General features: G+C 39.0%; 1 protein-coding gene across 1 annotated transcript in view; it reads left to right on the forward strand.

Annotated features, from left to right (window-relative positions):
- YES1 (YES proto-oncogene 1, Src family tyrosine kinase) overlaps positions 1 to 26,125 on the forward strand; it is a 189,791-nt gene that overhangs the window by 147,883 nt on the left and 15,783 nt on the right. The window contains exons 8-9 of the mRNA XM_053714958.1: positions 16,981 to 17,160; positions 23,670 to 23,746. Of these exons, the coding sequence (XP_053570933.1) occupies positions 16,981 to 17,160; positions 23,670 to 23,746 (257 nt within the window). The remainder of the gene's footprint in view (positions 1 to 16,980; positions 17,161 to 23,669; positions 23,747 to 26,125) is intronic.

Consider the following 26,125-nt stretch of genomic DNA (forward strand, 5'->3'; position numbering starts at 1 on the left):
CGGTTCCTAAGGTGGAGGGAGCTATTTCTACTCTAAGCGTACAACTATACCTATCGAAGACAGTTGTGCTTTCAAAGATCCTATGGATAAAAAATGAGAGGGTCTCCTGAAGAAAATTTTTGTTCATCAAGGTTTTCTTCTCCAACCTATTGCGTGCATTGTTCTTGTAACTACTGCAGCTGCTTTCTGGTTCGAGGCTCTAGAAGAGGTTTTTCAGATGGAGACTCCATTAGAGGATATTATGGATAGAATTAAGGCTCTTAAGTTGACTAATTCTTTCATTACAGATGCCGCTTTCCAACTGGCTAAGTTAGCGGCAAAGAATTCAGGTTTTGCTATTTTAGCACGCAGGGCGTTATGGTTTAAGTCCTGGTTTGCTGATGTATCATCAAAATCTAAACTTTTGAACATCCCTTTCAAAGGAAAGACCCTATTCGGGCCTGAACTGAAAGAGATTATTTGAGACATCACTGGAGGGAAAGGCCATGCTCTCCCTCAGGATAAAACAAATAAATTGAGGACCAAACAAAATAATTTTCGTTCCTTTGGGAATTTCAAGGGTGGTCCCGCTTCAGCTTCCCCTGCTGCAAAGCAAGAGGGGAATTTTGCCCAATCCAAGTCAGTCTGGAGACCTAACCAGGCTTGGAACAAGGGCAAACAGGCCAAGAAGCCTGCAGCTGCCTCTAAGACAGCATGAAAGGGTAGCCCCCGATCCGGCACCAGATCTAGTAGGGGGCAAACTCTCTCTCTTCGCTCAGGCTTGGGCAAGAGATGTCCACGATTCCTGGGCTTTAGAAATTGTGTCCCAGGGATATCTTCTGGACTTCAAAGACTCTCCCCCAAGGGGGAGGTTTCACACTTCTTAATTGTCTGCAAACCAGACAAAAAGAGAGGAGTTCTTATGCTGTGTAGAAGACCTACATACCATGGGAGTCATCCACCCAGTTCCAAAAGCGGAACAAGGGCTGGGGTTTTACTCAAACCTGTTTGGGGTTCCCAAAAAAGAGTGAATTTTCAGACCAATCTTGGATCTCAAAATTCTAAACAAGTTCCTCAAAGTTCCATCATTCAAGATAGAGACTATTCGGACTATTCTACCTCTGATCCAGGAGGGTCAATATATGACTACCGTGGACTTAAAGTATGCGTATCTACACATCCCTATTCACAGAGATCATCATCAATTCCTCAGATTCGCCTTTCTGGACAGGCATTACCAGTTTGTGGCCCTTCCCTTCGGGTTGGCCACGGCTCCTAGAATTTTCACAAAGGTGCTAGGGTACCTTTTGGTGGTTCTAAGACCGCGGGGCATAGCAGTGGCACCTTATCTAGATGATATCTTAATTCAGGCGTTGACTTCCCAGCTAGCCAAGTCTCACACGGACATCGTGTTGGCTTTTCTGAGATCTCACGGATGGAAGGTGAACATAAAAAAGAGTTCTCTCTTCCCTATCGCAAGAGTTTTCTTCCTAGGGACTCTGATAGACTCGGTAGAAATGAAAATATTTTTGACGGAGGTCAGAAAATCAAAACTCTTAACCACTTGCCGAGCTCTTCATTCCATTCCTCGACCATCAGTGGCTCAGTGTATGGAGGTAATCGGTCTCATGGTAGCGGCAATGGATTTAGTTCCTTTTGCTCGCCTACACCTCAGACCACTGCAACTGTGCATGCTCAAACAGTGGAATGGAGATTATGCAGATTTATCTCCTCAACTGCATCTGGACCAGGAGACCAGAGACTCACTTCTCTGGTGGTTGTCTCAGGACCACCTGTCTCAGGGAATGTGTTTCCGCAGGCCAGAGTGGCTCATTGTAACGACAGAGGCCAGCCTGCTAGGCTGGGGTGCAGTCTGGAACTCCCTGAAAGCACAGGGCTTATGGTCTTGGGAAGAAAATCTCCTCCCGATAAACATTCTAGAACTGAGAGCGATATTCAATGTGCTTCAGGCGTGGCCTCAGCTAGCTGCGGCCAAATTCATCAGATTTCAGTCGGACAACATCATGACTGTAGCTTATATCAATCATCAAGGAGGAACATGGAGTTCTCTAGCGATGATGGAGGTAACCAAAATAATCAGATGGGCGGAGGATCACTCTTGCCATCTCTCAGCAATCCATATCCCAGGGGTAGAGAACTGGGAGGCGGATTTCATAAGTCATCAGACTTTTCATCCGGGGGAGTGGGAACTCCATCCGGAGGTATTTGCCCAGCTGACTCAGCTATGGGGCACACCAGAATTGGATCTGATGGCATCCCGTCAGAATGCCAAACTTCCTTGTTACGGGTCCAGGTCCTGGGATCCCCAGGCAGTACTGATAGATGCTCTAGCAGTACCCTGGTCCTTCAATCTGGCCTATGTATTTCCACCGTTTCCTCTCCTCCCACGTCTGGTTGCCAGAATCAAGCAGGAGAGTGCTTCGGTGCTTCTGATAGCACCTGCATGGCCACACAGGACTTGGTATGCAGACCTAGTGGACATGTCATCGGTTCCAACGTGGACTCTGCCTTTGAGGCAGGACCTTCTAATCCAAGGTCCATTCACGCATCCAAATCTAATTTCTCTGCGTCTGACTGCTTGGAGATTGAACGCCTGATTCTATCAAAGCGTGGTTTCTCTGAGTCGGTCATTGATACCCTGATTCAAGCTAGAAAGCCTGTCACCAGGAAGATCTATCATAACATTTGGCGCAAATATTTTTATTGGTGTGAATCCAAGGGTTACTCATGGAGTAAGATTAGGATTCCTAGAATATTGTCCTTTCTTCAAGAAGGTTTGGAGAAGGGATTATCAGCTAGTTCCTTAAAAGGACAGATTTCTGCATTGTCTATTCTTTTATACAAGCGTCTGGCAGATGTTCCAGACGTTCAAGCGTTTAGTCAGGCTTTAGTCAGAATCAAGCCTGTATTCAAACCTGTTGCTCCACCATGGAGCTTAAACTTAGTTCTTAAAGTTCTTCAAGGGGTTCTGTTTGAACCTATGCATTCCATAGATATTAAGCTTCTATCTTGGAAAGTTCTGTTTTTAGTAGCTATCTTTTCGTCTCGAAGAGTTTGAGTTATCTGCTTTACAGTGTGACTCACCTTATCTTGTTTTCCATGCCGATAAGGTGGTTTTACGTACCAAACCTGGATTCCTTCCTAAGGTTGTTTCTAATAGGAATATCAATCAGGAAATTGTTGTTCCTTCACTGTGTCCTAATCCTTCTTCAAAGAAGGAAAGTCTGTTGCACAATTTTGATGTGGTTTGTGCTTTAAAATTCTACTTGCAAGCAACCAAATATTTCCATCAAACATCTTCATTGTTTGTTGTTTATTCCGGTAATCAGAGAGGTCAAAAGGCTACGGCTACCTCTCTTTCCTTTTGGCTGAAAAGCATCATCCATTTGGCTTATGAGACTGCTGGACAGCAGCCTCCTGAAAGAATTACTGCTCATTCTACTAGAGCAGTGGCTTCCACATGGGCTTTTAAAAATGAGGCTTCTGTTGAACAGATTTGTAAGGCGGCGACTTGGTCTTCGCTTCATACTTTTTCCAAATTTTCCAAATTCGATTCTTTTGCTTCTTTGGAGGCTATTTTTGGGAGAAAGGTTCTACAAGCAGTGGTGCCTTCCTTTTAAGGTACCTGTCTTGTCCCTACCTTGATCCATGTCCTAAAGCTTTGGTATTGGTATCCCACAAGTAAAGGATGAATCCATGGACTCGATACATCTTACAAGAGAAAACAGAATTTATGCTTACCTGATAAATTTCTTTCTCTTGTGATGTATCGAGTCCACAGCCTGCCCTGTTTAAGACAGGTAGTATATTTTTATTTGAAAAACTTCAGTCACCTCTGCACCCTATAGTTTCTCCTTTTTCTTCCTAGCCTTCGGGCGAATGACTGGGTGGGCGGAGCTAAGGGAGGAGCTATATAGACAGCTCTGCTGTGGGTGCTCTCTTTGCCACTTCCTGTTAGGAAGGAGTATATCCCACAAGTAAAGGATGAATCCGTGGACTCTATACATCACAAGAGAGAAATTTATTAGGTAAGCATAAATTCTGTTTTTAGAAGGTTAACTTTCCTCTAGTAATGAGGAGTCTGCCTCTGATGTTGAACCTGTTACTTCCTCTTTTTTTAAATTGAGCATATTCTTTTCAGGTTTTACTTACTTTAGGGGTTTAAGTTTCTAAGGTTTATGAGGATAAGCCTTGGTTTCATTTAAATTCAGTTTTTAAGATTGTTCTTAAATTCCCTGAGGTTTTTCCTATCCCTGATGCATGTCTCTGATATGGTTTCTAGGAATGGTCTAAGACAGGCAATTAATTTATTCCTTCTGCAAGGTTTTTAAAAGTTATATCTTTTGCCTACTGTTGCTATGGTGGCTAGATTACAAGTGGAGCTCTATTTAATGCTCCCACTCAAGCGCTAACTGGGCTAGATGTAAACTTTTTTGTGCACATCAGGTTGCGCTCGTATTACAAGTTGAAAGTAAACTGTTTGCGCTAGCCCAACATGTGTCAAAAGCCGAATTTAGAATATTGCGCAAGCGATAACATATACCCCCATAGAAGTCAATGGAGCAAAAAGCAAAAAAAAATGGAGAAAGCACCCTACTCGCGTGCAAACCCTACATATTCTTAAGTGCGCTAACCCAACATGAAAATATGAATATTTCAAATGTCAATGTTCTTCACATAATAGAAAATGTTCTGTTTATTCATAAATACATATTTATTCATATATCTGACGTGTATCTTTATATATGTATGTGTGTATATATATGTATATATATATATATATATATATATATATATATATATATATATATATATATATATATATATATATGGGTGTGTGTATATGTATATATACAGTGCTCAGCATAAATGAGTACACCCCAACAGATTTATCAGAAAACCCTCTATGGAACACTATACTACACTATACTAAAAAATACTCCCACAAATGCGGGCCATTGATTGCACCCACAACAAAGTATTTTTCCCGAATAAAATCAAATAAATAACAAACAAATAAAAAACAAATTCATTTAAGACCATGTTGCAAAAATTAATACACCCCAATGAAAGTCATAGGAGCAAAGCTAAATGTCTGACAACAAATTCCTAATTAACAAGAATTCAACTACAGATTAGTCTAATTATTCATTAAACAGGTGCCCAGGAGACAGTTGATTTATAAAAGGGTGTTACTTACCAAAGAAAACCCCTTCCCATGTCATGCTTTCAGCATTGGCACCACATGGAAGAGAAATGTCAGAAGGCCTGAGAAAGAAAATAATTTATTTACACAAGAAATGTGAAGCCTACAAGAAGATCAGCAAAGCTTTACTTATCATTTAGAATACTGTAGCAAAAGTGATACAAAAATGTAACAAAGATGGAAGTGCAACCATCTCATAGAGGCGTCCAGGCGATCCATGGAAGTTAACACCTCGACAGGAGCATCTTCTGATGAGAAGGGTTGAAGAAAATTGCAATGCAAGTACACTGCAGTTAGCTAAAGAAGTAGAAAGTCAAACTGGGGTGATTGTTTCCTGTGACACAATACCGTGTACACTGCAGAGGAATGGCATGCATGGGTGTTGTCCATGATGAAAGACTCTCCTAAAGCCCATGCACAAAAAAGCCCTAGAATTTGCCAGGACACATGCTGAAAAAGAAGACTACTGGGACTCTGTACTCTGGAGTGATGAGATCAAGATAAATGTTTTTGGAACTGATGGCTTCAAAACTGTATGGTTTCGCAAAGATGAGGAGTACAATGAAAAATGCATGGTACCTACAGTGAAACATGGTGGTGGCAATATCCTTCTGTGGGCTGCATAAGTGCTGCTGGTGTCGGGGAGCTGCATTTCATTGATGGTATCATGAATTCACAGATGTACTGCTCTATATTAAAAGAGAAGATGCTACCATCACTCCATGCCCTTGGTCGTCGTGCAGTTTTCCAACATGACAATGATCCAAAACTCACATCTAAGGCCACTGTTGCATTTCTGAAGAAGAACAGGGTGAAACTGATGCAGTGGCCAAGTATGTCTCCTGATCTGAACCCAATCGAAGACCTATGGGGAATTCTGAAGGGACACTATCCATCCAGCATCCAGGCTCTAAAAGAGGTCGTTCTTGAAGCATGGAAAAATGATAGATGTTGCAATATGTCGCCAAATTGTTAATTCCATACCTAGAAGACTTGGTGCTGCCTTACAAATCATGGAGGTCATACAAAATACTAGATGTAGTAATTTTTTGTTGTGGGGTGTATTCATTTGTGCATCACCTACTTCGAGTAAACCTGAAGATTTTGTAATCTTAGCTATATTATTAACCTTAATTTCATGTAATGAGCTAAACAAATGTTCTATAAAACTCAGTTTTGTCAAAATTTTGGATATTGTTCTTGTGTTAATTGAGATATTGATTAAAATGAGAGAGAGAGAGAACATATTCTGCTAAATACACAGCATAGATGTTTCATGTTGTCATCTACTTGACTGCAAAGGGCTCCAATGTATGTCTATATATGTATGTTAGATGTTGTTATGAGTGTAAGTGTACTTTGTAATGTATTTTTGATGTGTTTTGTGACACTTTTTTTGTTTTGCCAAACCATTAACCTCTGAGGACGCGCTAAACCGACGCTCGTTAACCTCAATTGCGCTCAAGCAATCACTTTTACTTTCAACTTGTAATAGGAGTGAAAAATCTGAGGGGGTAGGTTATTTTTCTTTTCAGGAAGCTTATTTTCAGTCTGCTCTAGTTCTTTGGGTTATTATTATAGTTTCAAGGATATTTATTTAGGTTTCAGATCAAGTCCTCCCAAGGGAAGGTTTCTTTCCTATGTTTCTAGGTTCCCTGTAAGTCTCCAGTAGATGGGAACTCCAATATATTTGTTGTTCTAAGAAGTAGGGGGAAATTTTGGATCTTTTCTGACCTAGAAACCTTGAACAAGTTTCTTTAGTTCCTACTGATGAAATGGAAACTCTTCGGACTATTCTGTCAGGTCAGTTATGTCCTCATTTGTTTTAAAAATGCATACCTTTATGTTCTTATTTCTAGGAGCATCTTTTAGTTTCTGAGATTTGCAGTTTGTTCTTTTTTATCTGGTACCCTCTTTTGATCTGTAATCAATTTTTCAGGGTATTGAAGTATTTCTTGGCCAGGATGATATCTTGGTCCAAGCAGTATTGGTTTCATACAGACTGTTGTTGTTTCTTCAACAACATTGGTTGGAAAAAAAATTCTTCCAAACAGTCTTAGTTTCTCAGATAAGGGTTTCTTTTCTGGGACTTAGACGGTGAAGCTAGGGTTTTGTCTTGTAGAACCTTCAGTTGTTCTTTGCATGGAGCTGACAGGTCTTATGTTTGTGGCCTTGGTGGTTGTTTAGTCTACTCACCCTTATACGAATCTTCTTTAGCTTTATATCCTTTACAATGATATAGGGTTCTGTCTCTGTGGATCCATTTGCTTTTCAGAACAAGTCTATTTCTGTCTTAGTGGCTAACCTATTAGCTCTTTATGTTGAGGGCTTCTCTTTGTTCATGCTTCTTGATTTGTAATTTTACAGACACAATGGTTGGGGGCATCTGGGGGTCTCAGAAGGGCATAAGCAGTTTTGATCCTTTCAGGGTTGGCCTTTTTTAATATAATCTGATTGGTTTATGTTATGATTGTAGCTGATGTCTATTATAAGGGGGAAGTTGCAGTTCCCTACTTATGAGGATAGTATTTAAAATTATTTCCTGGGTAGGAAATTATTTCTGCTGTTCTTATTCTAGGACTGAGTTTTTTTTGTTTTTTTCCCAGTCTTCAGTTTTTTCCTCCTGGAAGAGTGATCTCTTCATTTGGTTATGTTTTATCATGCTTTAGTTCCTTTGGGTCACAGTTTTTTTTTTCTTCTGGTAGCTCAGGTAGCTTTTTCAAGTTAATTTGTTTTTACCTGTCAACTTTTTATTGCCTTTTTGGGGCTCTTTTGGAGTAGTGGATTTATTTATTCAGTGAAAAAAAATGTTTTCTAGATCCCACGCTTTTCTGTTATTACTCGTGGACTCCACAGCTTAGGTATTTATTCCCAGGACTAATGTATCATGGACTCTCATGGTGGTGAGACCCCACCCTGTTTTGTTCAGGGTTGGGTTTTTTCCCTTTTTTTAGCACATTTCTTTTCCCTACTCCTTTTTTTTTTCTTTTTTGTATTGTACTCCTTTTTCCTACATCATTTTGTTCGTCTATACGTTAGACTGAGGTACCTGTGAGCTGAGAGGGGTTTTATAGAGTTCTTAGGGAATCTTTTCTGCCTCCTAGTGGTAATGAGTAATGAATCATGGACTCTCTCACCACCATGAAAGAAATTAATAATGGATCATGGACTCTCACCACCATGAAAGAAATTAATTTATCGGTTAAGCATAAATTATGTTTTCTATAAACTCTTTAAAGTGTGATAATTGTACTGGAAATTATACTAAAAGGTGACTGTTAATCAAAGAAAGAACTCAAGAGCATGATAGTCTCACTACCAATAACCATGGTCTTTTGGTGAAGACTTTTGACATTAGATACATAGATGTAGAGAAACAGATCAAAATAAAAATCAGTATTAGATTTTGATCAGTAAATAAAGTTTCTTTTTCAGTCTTAAAGAAGCAACAAGACATGTTATGTTCACACAAGGAATGCCTTCCAGCCATTCTCTATGGTTATCAGAATGCCAAAACGAAAGAGCAGTTTAGGAGTTGGCAGTAGCCTTATTACAACGACCAAACATGTCATCAGTCAGGAAAAATCGTTAAAATGATGTTCAGATCAAATGTATTCACTTGGGTGAGGTGTAAATTGTAGAAAAACTTGATACTGTACAGAGTACACTGAAATGTATATATATTTCTAATATAGTGATAAACACTAAGCTAGATTACGAGTTTGGCATTATGAGTGAAAAGCAACGTTATTGCCCATAATGCTGCTTTTTCCTTAATGCTGCTATTATAAGTCTTGTAGGTATAGGTGTACAGCACACCTTTTTGTCCATCGCCTAACGTCAGTACCTTTTTCAATGGGACTCCCATAGCGCCGATATTATGAGTTTGCCTGGGAGGCCATAAAGTGAGCGGTACACCCTATACTGACAAGATCCGTACCTCCATCTATAGTCAGTAGTTTGTGAGTTTTACGTTACAAAGCTGTAGCATAAAACTCATAACTAAAGTGTTAAAAAGTACACTAACACCCATAAACTACCTATTAACTCCTAAACCGAGACCTTCCCGCATCGCAAACACTATAATAAATTTATTGACCCCCATTCTGCCCCTCCCCGACATCGTCACCACTATAATAAACTTAGGGCAATGTCCTACAAAAGAAACTTTTAAGGGCTATTAGTAGTTAAGTTTAGATTAGGGGGTGTTTTTATTTGGGGGGGGCTTTTTTATTTTCATTCAGCTAGATTACAAGTTTTGCATTATGAGTGAAAAAGCATCATTATGCTTCATAACACTGCTTTTTCCCTAACGCTGCTATTGCAAGTCTTGTAGGTATAGGTGTCCCGCACACCTTTTTGGCCGTCACGCAACTTCAGTACAGCACTTTAAAAAAAAAAGTCCTTTTTCAATGGGACTCCCATAGCATCGGTATTAAGAGTTTGCCTGGGAGGCCAAAAAGTGAGCGGTACACTCTCTATACTGACAAGATCTGTTCTGCCATCTAAAGTCAGTAGTTATGAGTTTTACGTTACAAAGCTGTAGTATAAAACTCATAACTAAAGTGTTACAAAGTACACTAACACCTATAAACTACCAATTAACCCCTAAACCGAGGGCCCCCCCGCATTGCAAACACTAAAATAAAATTATTAACCCATATCCCGCCGCTCCCCGACATCGTCGCCACTATAATAAACCTATTAACCCCTAAACTGCCACCCTCCCACATCGCAATCACTATTTAAATATTAACCCCTAATCTGCTGTCCGCCCACACCGCCGCTTTAATAAACCTATTGACCACTAAACCGCAAGCCCCCCACAACGAAATATACTAAAATAAGTTAACCCCTAAACCTCCTGCCTTCCACATCACTACATAAATATATTAACCCCTAACCCTAATGTAACCCTAAGCCTAAGTCTAACCCTAACACCCCCAAACTTAAATATAATTAAAATAAATCTAAATAAAACATACAATTATTACCTAAATAATTCCTATTTACAACTAAATACCTATACAATAAAACCTAAGCTAGCTACAATATTACTAATAGTTATATTGTAGCTATCTTAGGTTTTATTTTTATTTCACAGGTAAGTTTGTATTTATTTTAACTAGGTAGACTAGTTATTAAATAGTTATTAACTATTTACTAGCTATCTAGTTAAAATAAATATAAAGTTACCTGTAAAATAAAACCTAACCTGCCTTACACTAAAAACTAACTTTACAATAAAATAAATTAAATTTATTAAAATACAATTTTCTAAATTACAAAAAATAAACAAAGTTATCAAAAATAAAAACAAATTACTCATAATCTAATAACCCTATCAAAATAAATTGATCAGCCCCCTCCCCCTCTTTGACATGTGCAATTTTTGACTAAGTGACTAAAACGTATATATGCACTTTATTCTTAAGTGTCTATTTAAACTTGGAAATGTTGTAAAGGTAGAAACATACAAACACACAGACACACTGAAACACACACTTTCACATATAGACACTCTAGCAGACACGCAAAGAAACAGACACCGAAACAGACACTCAGCACTTGTTTACATTGACCTGACAAGTAATGAGGTAAACTACAGTTTTGTAAAAAAAAAAAAAAAAGATTTAGAAAACAAAATATGGAGTTCGGATTATCTTTTTGTAAAGGAAGATGCAAACTAAATGATGACAACAGCATGCAGTGGTTGAAAGGAAGGACCCTGAACTGCCTAAACAATAATTTAAAGGTTAAATGGTGGATTAGGTGACTTCCGGAAAGGTCTCATTAGTCTCGAAGTCTGTAGAAAGATGTGAATAATCAGTAGTAAGGTAAAAATGTCCTAAAAAGGAACAGACAATGGACACATACACCCAAGGAAACACCGAAAGAGACAGACTTTAGAAAACGCACAAAGACAAACACACAAACAGAGACATCCACAGAAAACACACAAAGACATACACACACGAAGAGACAACCACATAAAACACAGAAAGACATACACACACCCTCACTGAGGCATCCACAGAAAACACACAACGACATACACACACACTCACAGAGACACCCACAGAAAACACACACCCTCACAGAAACATCTACAGAAAACACAGGCATACATACAAACACACACACACCCTCACAGAGACATCCACAGAAAACGGACATACACACCCACCCTTACAGAGGCATCCAGAGAAAATACACAAAGACAAACATACACACCCCCTCACAGAGACACCCATAGAAAAAGCTCAAAGACATACACACCCATCCTCACAAAAATACATACACACTCATAGAGACACAAACCAAAGCACAAAGACATAAACACAGACACCCACAGAAACACTCACAGGAGGAAGCATTTATGCACCTTGCATCCCCTAAATCAACAGTGTGTGACATGCATGATAAAAAATGCAGAAATGAAGAGATTACTTTTTAAAGAATCATATTTGTAAATGTGCAAACAAAAATAATTCTGTGAATTCAAAATTGTACAATAATAATCTAGGTAGATGGCTAGATGAAGAAAAGTACTTTTAAAAGGTTGATATATGTTTGTTTTTTCCCCCAACCAAGAGCACCACTTCAAATGTAGTGTACAAATGTTCCCATCTGTACTGTACTTGAAAATGCTGTACTCTATATGGTCTTGGTGGAACCATAAGTTGTGGTACTCATACCATTAGATCTGGTTAAATGCAGGATTTAGGCTTGTTGGTATGTATTTCAAAATTAAGTCAGCTGTAGTGTAAACTGAACAGTTTTAAGTTAACCTGTCTCATTTCAAACACTGAGCAAGCTTAGTCTGAGAGTATAGCATTTTATGAAGATGTAAAAATCTTACATAAAATGCCTCCTTGCATCTGGAAAGTCCTTTCATAACGGGGCAGTAAACTGAAATGTTATATATATATATATATATATATATATATATATGCATATCTGCTGCTAAATGGGAACCTAACATTTGTGTATTGAGGAGGAAACATTTCTGCATGGTTTTAAATATAGAATTTCTACAGCATTGTCAAATAATCATAAATACACTGCTGCTAAAAAAAATGTGTTTTTATGGACCCCTGGCCCCACCATACAACTACTACCACACTGAAGTTACAATCCGAAATTGCACAAAGAAATAAAAAATATTTGCTAAGTAAGTCCTACGTCCTCTGCAAATGAAAGTGATCTGCCGTTTGACTCAGGCACACACTGTACAAACAAAGTGCCAAGTCTGTCTCACACTGTGCATAGTGGTTTAGTGCACACTCGGAAATGCTCTCAAATGCTAATACTTTACTCCTTGTAATAACATTTCCCATGCTCAATTAGCACTCTACTGTAGAACCCAATGGTGTCTGCCAACATTTTTTTTTTTTTTAGTTCTTGCCTCATGGGGCCCCCCTGGCCCATTGGGCCCCTGACAGGAGTCACCTCTGTCACCCCCTGATGGAGGCCCTGCTAGGAAATGAATTGTTAATATTTATCTTGGATAGTTTCTAGAATCAATTCAGCAAATAGTTGTTGGTTTATGCTACATAATGTTTGTATTTTATTTTAAATGCTTTGAAATTATTTCTATTTAAAAAATACTCTTGACGTAAACTCAGGCTGAAGATGGTTTTCAAGCAAGAGCAACAGCTTGAAGTGTGGCGCAGCTGACAGCAGATGCACCATAATTAGTGTTTGATAAAGACAAGGTGCTAACAGAACTGTTGCAGAGTTCCTTCCTTTGACTTACAACATGCTTTTCATACAGATCAGGAAAGCTTTCTTTATACATTTTATATAATGCTAGGATATTTATTTCTGAAGAATTGTTGAAAGCTATTTTTTTATTTTATAGGTCATCAAGGGCAAGGTTTTAAATGTTATATATGGTTTAAAGGCACATTCAACAAAGAAAGAAGTTTTCACCATGGGTGGTGTGGGATACTATAGCATATAACAACACAAGTAGTGCTTAGAGGTGTTTTGCAACATCAACAGAACCCAACACTAGAATCTGTATGTTTATGATGTTTGTGTCTGGTTTTACCAAAAAATATAAGACTGGAGCAGGCTGAAAGGTTGTTTAGTCAGTAAGTAAGTATTGTTAAGATTTAGTCCATCTACCTTAAAGGGACACTGAACCCAAATTTTTTCTTCTTTTTTTTTTTTAACGTGTTTATTTAATTTTTCGTCAGTATCAAAAAATATAGCAGAGCTCATTTGCTCACATTGTGCACCACGCAGGGTAAAGTTTTTTCAGTCATATAAACAAAATAAAATATAACACATTTGCTCAAATTATACTCTCCATCCGTACCCTGCATTATGTTTTGTAACACCAAACATTGAATAAAAATTGTAGGGACGAAACAAGAGCAAACAAAATACTGCATTGCACTGATGTTTACCACAAAAATAGAAACTTTTGTTCATACTGCACAATTTCTATTAATCTAGAAAAATAAAAGGAAAAGAAAGAGAGGAAAAAAAAAAAAAGAGAAGAAAGGCGAACCCCTATTGTACCCCCTAATCGTCCTCCTCCACCGCGCCAAAAGAAAGTATTTTAGGGTCCGAGACTTTTCAAAACCAGGATACTGGAAATAGCTCTCTTAATATCAGACCTTCAAAGTAGTCTGTTTTATGAAATGCTTTAGTGAGGATATATTGTATAGAGAGCGGGTATGTCTGTATAATTTTTACCCATTTATTGAAGAAACGCTGAATTGATTTATTATGTGTGTTTGGGATATTATGTTGTTCAAACATAATCTGTTGTCTCACCGCTTCTAAAAATACCTTAAAGGGGGGTGGTCTCGTCTGTTTCCAATTTCTTAGTATTAGATTGCGACCTATTAGTATAATGGTATTGATCAAATCATAATTCTGAGCTGTCGTGTTTAGGAAAAAAATAGTTCTAGGTTCCAGGGCTAAGTATTCAGAACAAAATTGACCTCATGCCAGAATTGTCTTATTTTTGGGCAGAGCCAGAAACAATGCATCAGGTCTGCCTTAGGCATAGAACTTTTATAACATGTTCCAGTATTTTCTGGGGACCATAATGCCAATCTTTTCGGTGAGATATAAGCATTATTAAGTAATTTTAGGAAGGATTCATGCCAGGAGGAACGGGGACGAGCTTCGGTCAACCATTTAATACCTTTCTTAATGTAATCACAATTGATTTCTGAGAAATGTTTTGACCAATATCTTATATATTGTTCGAAGTTTAGTTGTCCTTGCTTTGCCAGTAAAATTTTATATAACAGTGAAATTGAATGCTTTCCTTGATTATATAAATTAATATAATCTCCAATTTCTTCAAAACCTTCCGACCAGCTCCCTAACTTAGATTTATTATTTATAAAATGACTTAACTGCAGGTATGCAAAAAAACTCTTCTTGGGGAGATCAAATTCACTGGCAATGCTCTCAAAGGTTCTTATATTAAACCTCTCATCAGTAAGTTGTATTAACTTAGTAAGCCCTTTATTTTTTTCTTTCGTGATTCAGATAGAGCATGCAATTTTAAGCAACTTTCTAATTTGCTCCTATTATCAATTTTTCTTCGTTCGCTTGCTATCTTTATTTGAAAAAGAAGGAATCTAAGCTATTTTTTGGTTCAGCCCTGGACAGCACTTGTTTATTGGTCGGATAAATGAATCCACCAATTGGCAAGAACAACCTAGGTTGTTAGCCAAAAATGGGCCGGCATCTAAACTTACATTGCTGCTTTTCAAATAAAGATACCAAGAGAATAAAGAAAATTTGATAATAGGAGTAAATTAGAAAGTTGCTTAAAATTGCATGCTTTATCTTAATCAAGAAAGAAAAAATTTGAGTTTAATGTCCCTTTAAGATTGGCCCTGCATTAATTAATTTTAATATGAACTTTACATTTGAACATGAAATTGTTCCTGCTAAGATTTAATATACTCACAAGACAAGTGATATAAACTCTCTATAAAGGTTCATCTGTGATGTCACAGGCCCTTTCCTCTGTGCATGTACTGTATATAAATACTATGCAAGTAACCTCATATAAAGTTATGCACTCATACTGGTACAGCCATATAATTGCTACACCTCTTCATATATTCTATTCAGTGCATACAATCAATGGCAATAAAATGAGTTTACCCATCTATCTATTTTTTGACAATAATATAGTCTCTTTTATAAAATGTTATTCTGGATCAAATGCTGTGCTAAAGAGCAGGCTCACAAATCTTGTGCTAAACTCAGAGTAGATATTACATTTACAGCTGTTCCATAATGGCTGTGATTCAGTTATTTAATGTTCTTAGAGACATTATATGCAAAATGTTCCTATCATTGCAATAAAAGAGCAGCATTTAAATGTGGTCATTAGCAGAGAGCACCTGTCAACCAATGAACGTTAGTATGAAGTACACAACCAATAATGCTGCATTTATTTCTATTAAAATGTAAGAGGTTTTTTTTTTTTTTTTTTTGTTTACTTCACTTTTTATTTCTGGCCAAAAAATGATATATCAACATGTTTAAATACTTCCCATTCAATATGAACTAAATGAAATTGAGTACAATATCTCGTGTCACTGTCTGTAACAATCAGGCTGTCTGCATTCATATGGAAAGCAGCATCCCAGGAAGAGCAAGTCTCTGTTGTCACTTCACATCCGAGACCGCTGGAGCTTCCTGAAGGTCAATTGTAGCTATACATTATGCGGTACAATGGGCAATGTATATCTACGTCTGATTGGTGCAAGGGGGTTAATACACAGCAGCTATTCAATATGTTAATAGCTTTTTTTTTTCTTAAAAGTGACATAAAAGTGCAAAAAATAAAATGCACTAATATGTTAGAGCATTTTATTAATTCACTATTGCTTGTATATAACTATGTGCTTAAGCCCTACAAAGAGGCTAAACACATAGTTCAAGTCAACTCCAAAACAGCAATACACTACTGGGATCTAGCTAAACACATCTGATGACAAGAGATAAATGTATGTAGCCACCAATTACCAGCTAGCTCACAGTAGCGCATTGCTACTGCTGAGCATATGTACATATGCTTTTCAACACAGGTTACTAAGAGAACAAAGTAAATTTATAAAGTAAAATAATAGAAGGGAAATTATTAATTGTTTTAAATTGACATGCTCTATCTGAATCATGAGTTACATTTTGACTTTCATGTCCCTTTAAGAAAAATCTGTTTTAAAGGGACATAAAACAAGTTGGGTTATAAAGAAAATATAATAATACGTACTTTAATTACTTTACCTGCAGTGCCTCGCCATTAACACTTTCTTTTTAGTTTCTGAATTGTAAAGCTCTATCTCCCCCCACACAATTCATTTTATGGCTGTATTCATATCTATTGTTGGTTTTGGTAGAATACAAAACTGCATAGGGATTATCTGCTGGAGCATGCCTAGAAGCTGTGAAATTAGTTGAAATACAATGAATGCCTGTATCTAAATACTGATAAGGGGGGGGGGGATGGAGTTGGCTGCTCAAGGCAGTTTAGCTATGTAATTAATTTAGCTTATTTTTGAAAATTATTTTAAAATACTTGCCAGCAATTTTTAAACCATTTTTTATGCAAACTATTTTTAATTAGCCCTTTTAGGATATGCGCCAATCTCAGCCTGTTTTATATCCCTTTAAGTTTAAAATGAAACAGGAAGTGCCTGTATGTGTACTTTTTAATTATTGTTTGTATTACATTTCATGTTCTCCGTGTTTTTATGTTTTGTGTTTACTTTATTTAAACCTAGGTACTTGGAATGGAACAACAAAAGTTGCTATTAAAACACTAAAGCCTGGAACAATGATGCCTGAAGCCTTCTTGCAAGAGGCCCAAATTATGAAGAAACTTAGGCACGATAAATTAGTGCCCCTGTATGCTGTTGTTTCTGAAGAGCCAATCTATATTGTTACTGAATTTATGACAAAAGGTAAAGAGAAGACTATAAACAAAATCTTAGCCACAAAATGTTAATTATTAGCACTCGGAGCTGATGAGATGCCCATATCATTCTTCTGTTAGAACATTTCTGATACTAGTCTTGTGCCCAAAAACTAGAAATAATGGTATAATTCCTTTCATAATGTTCTCATATTTGTAATTTGGTACTGTCACTATAAACCAAGAGGGAAATAAGATATTTACTTAGATAAACTGTGTATAAAGTAATAGAATAATATGTGACTAATAATGAAGAGATGTATTACAAAAATAAAATGATTATTCCACAAGTAATACATTATTTCAATTCACTTTGCTTAAGCTGTGTAGAAAGTAATTTTTAGCAATTATATATATATATATATATATATATATATATACATACACACACACACACACTGTGTGTGTGTATTCTTTGTTTGTTTTTTTTCAGCCCAAATATATCTTCATACCAATTTTCAGGCAAAACTATTCTAAGTATCTAGCACCATATGGGGACCTGCTTAACCAATACACTGTAAAATATTTCTGTAATGTGCTAATCCTATAAAAATTTAACCGTATTTAAAAAAAAAAAAAAAAATTGGGCTTATAATGTACCATGTGATTGAACGTAAACTAAGGAACTGCAGTTTGACTATTTTATAGCTATATATACACAAACATTTCCATCTAAACCCCGATTGCTGATGTACCTCACTATGGTAGAGTAGGGAGAATAAGATGTTTCTCCTACATTGGTGTGTCCGGTCCACGGCTTCATCCTTACTTGTGGGATATTCTCTTCCCTACAGGAAGTGGCAAAGAGAGCACAACAGCAGAGCTGTCCATATAGCTCCCCCTCTAGCTCCGCCCCCCCAGTCATTCTCTTTGCCGCTCTGTACAAGTAGCATCTCCACGGGGGTGGTAAAGAGTATGTGGTGTTAGTTGTAGTTTTTTTATTTCTTCTATCAAGAGTTTATTTTAAAATAGTGCCGGTTTGTACTATTTACTCTGCAACAGAAAATGAAGAAGATTTCTGTTTAAGAGGAGTATGATTTTTGCACCAGTAACTAAAATCGATTGCTGTTCCCACGCAGGACTGTTAAACCAGAGAACTTTCAAGGGGGAACAGTTTGCAGGCTTATCTGCTTCAGGTATGATCAGTCACTTTTCTAACAAGATCAAGTAATGCTAGAAGACTGTCAGTTATCCCTTCTGGGATAGGTAAGCTATTTTCTTAGACTCAGTAACAGTATTAAGGCTTATAATTTGGGCTCTCTGCTGGTTGACACTATTGTGGGCTAAGTCGTTTATTTTTTATCATGCTTATGTGACTTTAAAGTGTTTTTTCTCAAATTTAAAACACTTTTGGGTATGTTTTTTTGCCCCTGGCAGCCGTTTAGACACCTATATTTGTCAGAAAGGCCCCTTCACTCTGGAATGCAGAGGGAGGAGGCCTCATTTTTGCGCCTCAGTTGCGCAGTTGCCTTTCATCAGGAGGTTCATGCAGCTTCACGTGGAAGGTCAAGAGGCTTAGAAAAGGACTTTTAAGAGGTTTATTTCGTTTTTGGTTAACCCATAAGACTGTGGCAGGGGACTGTAGTGTATTAACCGGTTAATTGCTGTTACTAGCTCCGGTTTGGGCATTTAAGGGTCAATTGGTCTGAAAATTATTGTGCAATATTTTCATAGCTTTAAGACACTACGGTGAAAATTTCAGAAAGATCGGATTTTTCTTTGATATTTTTCTGACGTTTCAGTAATAAAGTGTGCTTCTTTATTATTTAAAGAGACAGTAACGGTTTTGTATAAAATTATTTTTCTTGCATTATAGAGCTGCCTAGGTTTGTCTAACATGTCTATGACTTCAGATAGCCTGTGTTCTGTGTGTACGGAGGCCAAGGTGGTTCCACCATTACATTTTTGTGCCATAGGGTCCAAACAAATTAAGGACAGTACTGTCACATTTAAAGATGTTGCCCAAGATGATTCTTTAAATGAAGGTAGTGGGGATAGTTCATCATCCTCTCCTTCTGTGTCAACTCCAGCATTGCCCACGCAAGCGATACCTAGTTCATCTAGCGCGCCAATGGCGGTTACTATGCAGCAGTTAGCAGCAGTAATGGATAATTCACTAGCAGCTTTTTTATCCAAACTGCCAGCTTATCCTAGAAAGCGCGATTGCTCAGTTTTAAATACAGAGGATTAGCAGGCAGACACTGAGGATAATTTATCTATTATGCCCTCACATCAATCTGATTTGGCGGTGAGGGAGGGCCTGTCTGAAGGAGAAATTTCTGACACAGGAAAGATTTCTCTGCAGGCAGAGCCTGATATAGTTGCATTCAAATTTAAGCTGGAACACCTCTGTGCTCTGCTTAAGGAGGTGCTAGCTACTCTGGATGATTCTGATCCTTTGGTGATTCCAGAGAAATTGTGCAAAATGGACAAATTCTTAGAGGTCCCTGTGCACACTGATGCTTTTCCGATACCCAAGAGGGTGGCGGACATAGTGACTAAGGAGTGGGAGAAGCCAGGTGTTCCTTTTGTTCCCCCTCCTATATTTAAGAAAATGTTCCCCATTGTTGACCCCAGAAGGGACGCATGGCAGACATTTCCTAAGGTAGAGGGGGCTGTTTCAACATTAGCTAAGCGCACAACTATTCCAATAGAGGACAGTTGCGCTTTCAAAGATCCGATGGATAAAAAATTAGAAGGATTGCTGAAGAAAATTTTTGTTCAGCAAGGTTTTCTTCTTCAACCAATTTCGTGTATTATTCCTGTCACCACAGTGGCGTCTTTTTGGTTCGATGAACTAGAAAATTCGCTACAGAAGGAGACTCCATATGATGAAGTCATGGACAGAATTCACGCACTGAAATTGGCTAATTCTTTTATTTTAGATGGCGCTTTTCAATTAGCTAAGTTAGAGGCGAAAAATTCAGGTTTTGCAATAGTGGCGCGCAGAGCGCTTTGGCTAAAATCTTGGTCGGTGGATGTGTCGTCAAAAACAAAATTGCTTAATATTCCTTTCAAGGGTAAGACCCTATTCGGGCCAGAGTTGAAAGAGATTATTTCAGACATCGCTGGGGGAAAGGGCCATGCCCTTCCACAGGATAGGCCTTTCAAAGCAAAGAATAAGCCTAATTTTCGTTCCTTTCGCAAATTCAGGAACGGACCAGCTTCTAACGCTCAAGGCTCTAGACAAGAGGGTAACACTTCCCAGCCCAAGCCAGCATGGAAACCATTGCAGGGCTGGAACAAGGGGAAACAGGCCAAGAAGCCTGCTGCTCCAACCAAATCAGCATGAAAGGATAGCCCCCGATCCGGGACCGGATCTGGTGGGGGGCAGACTCTCTCTTTGCTCAGGCTTGGGCAAGAGATGTTCCAGACCCCTGGGCTTTAGAGATTGTATCTCAGGGGTATCTCCTAGAATTCAAGGACCTTCCCCCAAAGGGAAGGTTTCACATTTCTCGCTTGTCTTCAGACCTGACAAAGAGACAGGCATTTTTACATTGCGTAGAAGACCTTTTCAAAATGGGAGTGATTCACCCAGTCCCAAAAGCAGAACAAGGACTGGGTTTTTACTCAAACATGTTTGTAGTTCCCAAAAAGGAGGGAACGTTTAGGCCAATTCTGGACTTAAAGATCCTAAACAAATTTCTCAGAGTTCCATCATTCAAAATGGAAACAATTCGAACAATTCTGCCTATGATCCAGGAGGGTCAATACATGACTACTGTGGACCTAAAGGATGCATACCTGCATATTCCAATCCACAAAAATCGCCATCAGTTCCTAAGATTCGCCTTTCTGGACAAGCATTAGCAGTTTGTGGCCCTTCCTTTCGGGTTGGCCACCGCTCCAAGAATTTTCACAAAAGTGCTAGGGTCCCTTCTAGCGGTACTAAGACCGCGGGGCATTGCAGTAGCACCTTACCTAGACGACATCTTAATACAGGCGTCGTCTCTTCCCAGAGCCAAGGCTCATATGGATATCTTTCTGGCCTTTCTAAGGTCTCACGGGTGGAAGGTGAATGTAGAAAAGAGTTCTCTGTCCCCGGTCACAAGGGTTCCCTTCTTGGGAACAATAATAGATTCGGTAGAAATGAAAATCTTTCTGACGGAGGTCAGAAAGTCAAAACTCTCAAAAGCTTGTCGAGTCCTTCATACCATTGTTCAGCCGTCTGTGGCTCAGTGCATGGAGGTTATCGGTCTAATGGTGACCGCAGACCAGAGTGGATCATTGTCACGACCGACGCCAGTCTCCTAGGCTGGGGCGCGGTGTGGGACTCCCTGAAAGCTCAGGGTCTATGGTCTCGGGAAGAATCTCTTCTCCCGATAAAAATTTTGGAATTAAGAGCGATATTCAATACGCTCCTGGCTTGGCCTCAACTGGCGAAGGCTAAATTCATAAGATTTCAGTCGGACAACATGACGACTGTAGCGTACATCAATCATCAGGGAGGAACGAAGAGTTCCCTGGCGATGAGAGAAGTATCCAAGATCATCAAATGGGCGGAGGATCACTCCTGCCATCTATCTGCAATTCACATCCCAGGAGTAGACAACTGGGAGGCGGATTATTTGAGTCGTCAGACTTTCCATCTGGGGGAGTGGGAACTTCACCCGGAGGTCTTTGCCCAGTTAACTCACTATGGGGCATTCCAGATCTGGATCTGATGGTGTCTTGTCAGAACTCCAAGGTTCCACGCTACGGGTCCAGGTCCAGGAATCCCAAGGCGACATTGGTAGTTGCATTAGTGGCGCCTTGGTCATTCAATCTAGCGTATGTCTTTCCAACGTTTCCTCTACTCCCCAGGCTAGTAGCCAGGATCAAACAGGAGAAGGCTTCGGTGATTCTAATAGCTCCTGCGTGGCCACGCAGGACTTGGTATGCAGACCTGGTGAATATGTCATCGGCTCCACCATGGAAGCTACCATTGAGACAGGACCTTCTAGTGCAAGGTCCATTCGAACATCCAAACCTAGTTTCTCTGCAGCTGACTCCTTGGAGATTGAACGCTTGATTCTATCTAAGCGTGGGTTTTCGGAATCTGTTATAGATACTCTGGTTCAGGCTAGAAAGCCTGTAACCAGGAGAATTTACCATAAGATATGGCAGAAATATCTCTATTGGTGCGAATCCAAGGGTTACTCATGGAGTAAAATTAGAATTCCAAGGATTCTTTCCTTTCTCCAAGAAGGTCTGGAGAAAGGTCTGTCAGCCATTTCTTTAAAGGGACAGATATCTGCTCTGTCTGTCTTGTTACACAGACGTCTGGCAGCTGTGCCAGATGTTCAGGCGTTGGTCAGAATTAAGCCTGTCTATAGACCTGTGACTCCTCCATGGAGTCTGAATTTAGTTCTTTCAGTTCTTCAAGGGGTTCTGTTTGAACCTTTACATTCCATAGATATTAAGTTACTTTCTTGGAAAGTTTTGTTTTTGGTTGCTATTTCTTCTACTAGAAGAGTTTCTGAATTGTCTGCTTTGCAGTGTAATTCACCCTATCTGGTGTTCCATTCAGATAAGGTCGTTTTACGTACCAAACCTGGTTTTCTTCCGAAGGTGGTTTCCAATAGGAATATTAACCAGGAAATAGTTGTTCCTTCTCTGTGTCCTAATCCAGTTTCCAAAAAGGAACGTTTGTTACACAATCTAGATGTGGTTCGTGCTTTAAAATTCTATCTAGAAGCAACAAAGGATTTCAGACAGACATCTTCATTGTTTGTCGTCTATTCTGGTAAGAGGAGAGGTCAGAAAGCTACTGCTACCTCTCTTTCCTTTTGGTTAAAAAGCATCATCCGATTGGCTTATGAGACTGCCGGACAGCAGCCTCCTGAACGAATTACTGCTCATTCTACTAGAGCCGTGGCTTCCACATGGGCCTTCAAGAATGAGGCTTCTGTTGAACAGATCTGTAAGGTAGCGACGTGGTCTTCTCTGCATACTTTTGCCAAATTTTACAAATTCGATATGCTTCTTCGGAGGCTATTTTTGGGAGAAAGGTTTTACAAGCAGTGGTGCCTTCCGTTTAGGTTACCTGACTTGCTCCCTCCCTTCATCCGTGTCCTAAAGCTTTGGTATTGGTTCCCACAAGTAAGGATGAAGCCGTGGACCGGACACACCAATGTAGGAGAAAACAGAATTTATGTTTACCTGATAAATTTCTTTCTCCTACGGTGTGTCCGGTCCACGGCCCGCCCTGGCTTTTAGTCAGGTTTAACATTTTTGTTTTTGTACACTACAGTCACCACTGCACCCTATGATTCTCCTTTTTTTCTCTTGACCGTCGGTCGAATGACTGGGGGGCGGAGCTAGAGGGGGAGCTATATGGACAGCTCTGCTGTTGTGTTCTCTTTGCCACTTCCTGTAGGGAAGAGAATATCCCACAAGTAAGGATGAAGCCGTGGACCGGACACACCGTAGGAGAAAGAATTTATTTTTACCTGATAAATTTCTGTTTTTTACGTAATAATTATGTCATCTGATTTAATAATATATTTTTTTTCATAGGGAGCCTGCTCGATTTCCTTAAAGAAGGAGAAGGAAAATATTTAAAGCTGCCACAACTTGTTGACATGGCGGCACAGGTGAAAACAATTTTTTACTTATTTAGTTGAGTGTAGACTACATTAAAAGGACATAAAACCCAAAAGTTTTCTTTCATGATTGAGATAGAACATACAATTTTAATCAACTTTCCGTATTATTTCTATTATAAAATTTTCTTTCTTTTCTTGTTATCCTTTGTTGAAAAGCAGGAATGTAACCTCAGGAGTATGCACGTGTCTGCAGTACTATATGTAAGCAGTTTTGCAACAATGTTTTTTTGCTCACAAGAGCACTAGATGGCAGCACAATGTCCTGTCTTAGCGGCTTCAGGCATGTGCACTCTACCTAACTAGGTATATCTTCAACAAAGAATAACATAAGAATGAAACAAATTTGTTAACAGAAGTAAATTGAAAAAAAAAAAAATTGTATTCTGTATCTGAATGATAGAAAAAAAATTAAAGAGACACTGAACCCAATTTTTTTTCTTTCATGATTCAGATAGAACATGACATTTTAATCAACTTTCTAATTTACTCCTATTATCAATTTGTCTTCGTTCTCTTGCCATCTTTATTTAAAGCAGGAATGTAAATCATAGCAGCCAGCCCATTTTAGGTTCAGCACCATGGATAGCGCTTGCTTATTGGAGGCTTACATTTACCCACTAATAAGCAAGCATAACCCAGGTTCTCAACCAAAAATAGACCGGCTCCTATGCATCACATTCCTGCTTTTTAAATAAAAATAGCAAGAGAACGAAGAAAAATTGATAATTGGAGTAAATTAGAAAGTTGCTTAAAATTGCATGCTCTATCTGAATCATGAAAGAAAAAAATGTGGGTTTAGTGTCCCTTTAACCCCTTAACGACCGAGGACGTGCAGGGTACGTCCTCAAAAAAAAAGGCAGTTAATGCCTGAGAACGTACCCTGCACGTCCTCGGTGTGGAAAGCAGCTGGAATCGATCCTGCTCGCTTCCAGCTGCTTTCCGGTTATTGCAGTGATGCCTCGATATGGAGGCATCCTGCAATAACCCCCCTTGGCCATCCGATGCAGAGAGAGCCACTCTGTGGCCCTCTCTGCACCGGACATCGGTGGCCGGTATCGTTGGTGGGTGGGAGCGTGCACGGGGCGGGAGCGGGAGGGAACCGCTACACTACAGAAAAATCAAGTTTAAAAAGTACTTGAATTAACTTTTTGAAAGTGTAAATAACAGCTAATTGATGTGGAAGGGGTGGGGGGTTGATCTTGGGGGGGGGGGGGAAGCTACACTGCAGAAAAGGGTTTTTATTTTAAAAAAAAGGCACATTATTCACTAAACTGGGTACTGGCAGACAGCTGCCAGTACCCAAGATGGCGCCCATTAAGGCAGAGGGGGAGGGTTAGAGAGCTCTTTGGTGGGGGATCAGTAAGGCTGGGGGCTAAGGGGGGATCCTACACAGCAGCATATGTAAATATGCTAAAAAAAAAAAAAAAAAAAAACCCAAATATAGCTTTTATTTTAGTACTGGCAGAGTTTCTGCCAGTACTTAAGATGGCGGGGACAATTGGGGGGTGGGGGAGGGAAGAGAGCTGTTTGGGAGAGATCAGGGGGTCTCATGTTTCAGGTGGGAGGCTGAGCTCTACACTAAAGCTAAAATTAACCCTGCAAGCTCCCTACAAGCTACATAATTAACCCCTTCACTGCTAGCCATAATACACGTGTGAAATGCAGCGGCATTTGGCGGCCTTCTAATTACCAAAAAGCAACGCCAAAGCCATATATGTCTGCTATTTCTGAACAAAGGGGATCCCAGAGAAGCATTTACAACCATTTGTGCCATAATTGCACAAGCTGTTTGTAAATGATTTCAGTGAGAAACCTAAAATTGTGAAAAATTTAATGTTTTTTTTAATTTGATCGCATTTGGCGGTGAAATGGTGGCATGAAATATACCAAAATGGGCCTAGATCAATACTTGGGGTTGTCTACTACACTACACTAAATCTAAAATTAACCCTAGAAGCTCCCTACATGCTCCATAATTAACCCCTTCACTGCTGGGCATAATATACGTGTAGTGCGCAGTGGCATTTAGCAGCCTTCTAATTACTAAAAAGCAACGCCAAAGCCATATATGTCTGCTATTTCTGAACAAAGGGGATCCCAGAGAAGAATTTACAACCATTTAAGCCATAATTGCACAAGCTGTTTGTAAATAATTTCAGTGAGAAACCAAAAGTTTGTGAAAAAAATTGTAAAAAAGTGAACGATTTTTTGTATTTAATCGCATTTGGCGGTGAAATGGTGGCATGAAATATACCAAAATGGGCCTAGATCAATACTTTGGGATGTCTACTAAAAAAAATTATATACATGTCAATGGATATTCAGAGATTCCTGAAAGATATTAGTGTTCTAATGTAACTAGCGCTA

This window comes from Bombina bombina, chromosome 5 (genome assembly GCF_027579735.1).
Source record: "Bombina bombina isolate aBomBom1 chromosome 5, aBomBom1.pri, whole genome shotgun sequence".
In the NCBI taxonomy this organism is placed as follows: Eukaryota; Metazoa; Chordata; class Amphibia; order Anura; family Bombinatoridae; genus Bombina; species Bombina bombina.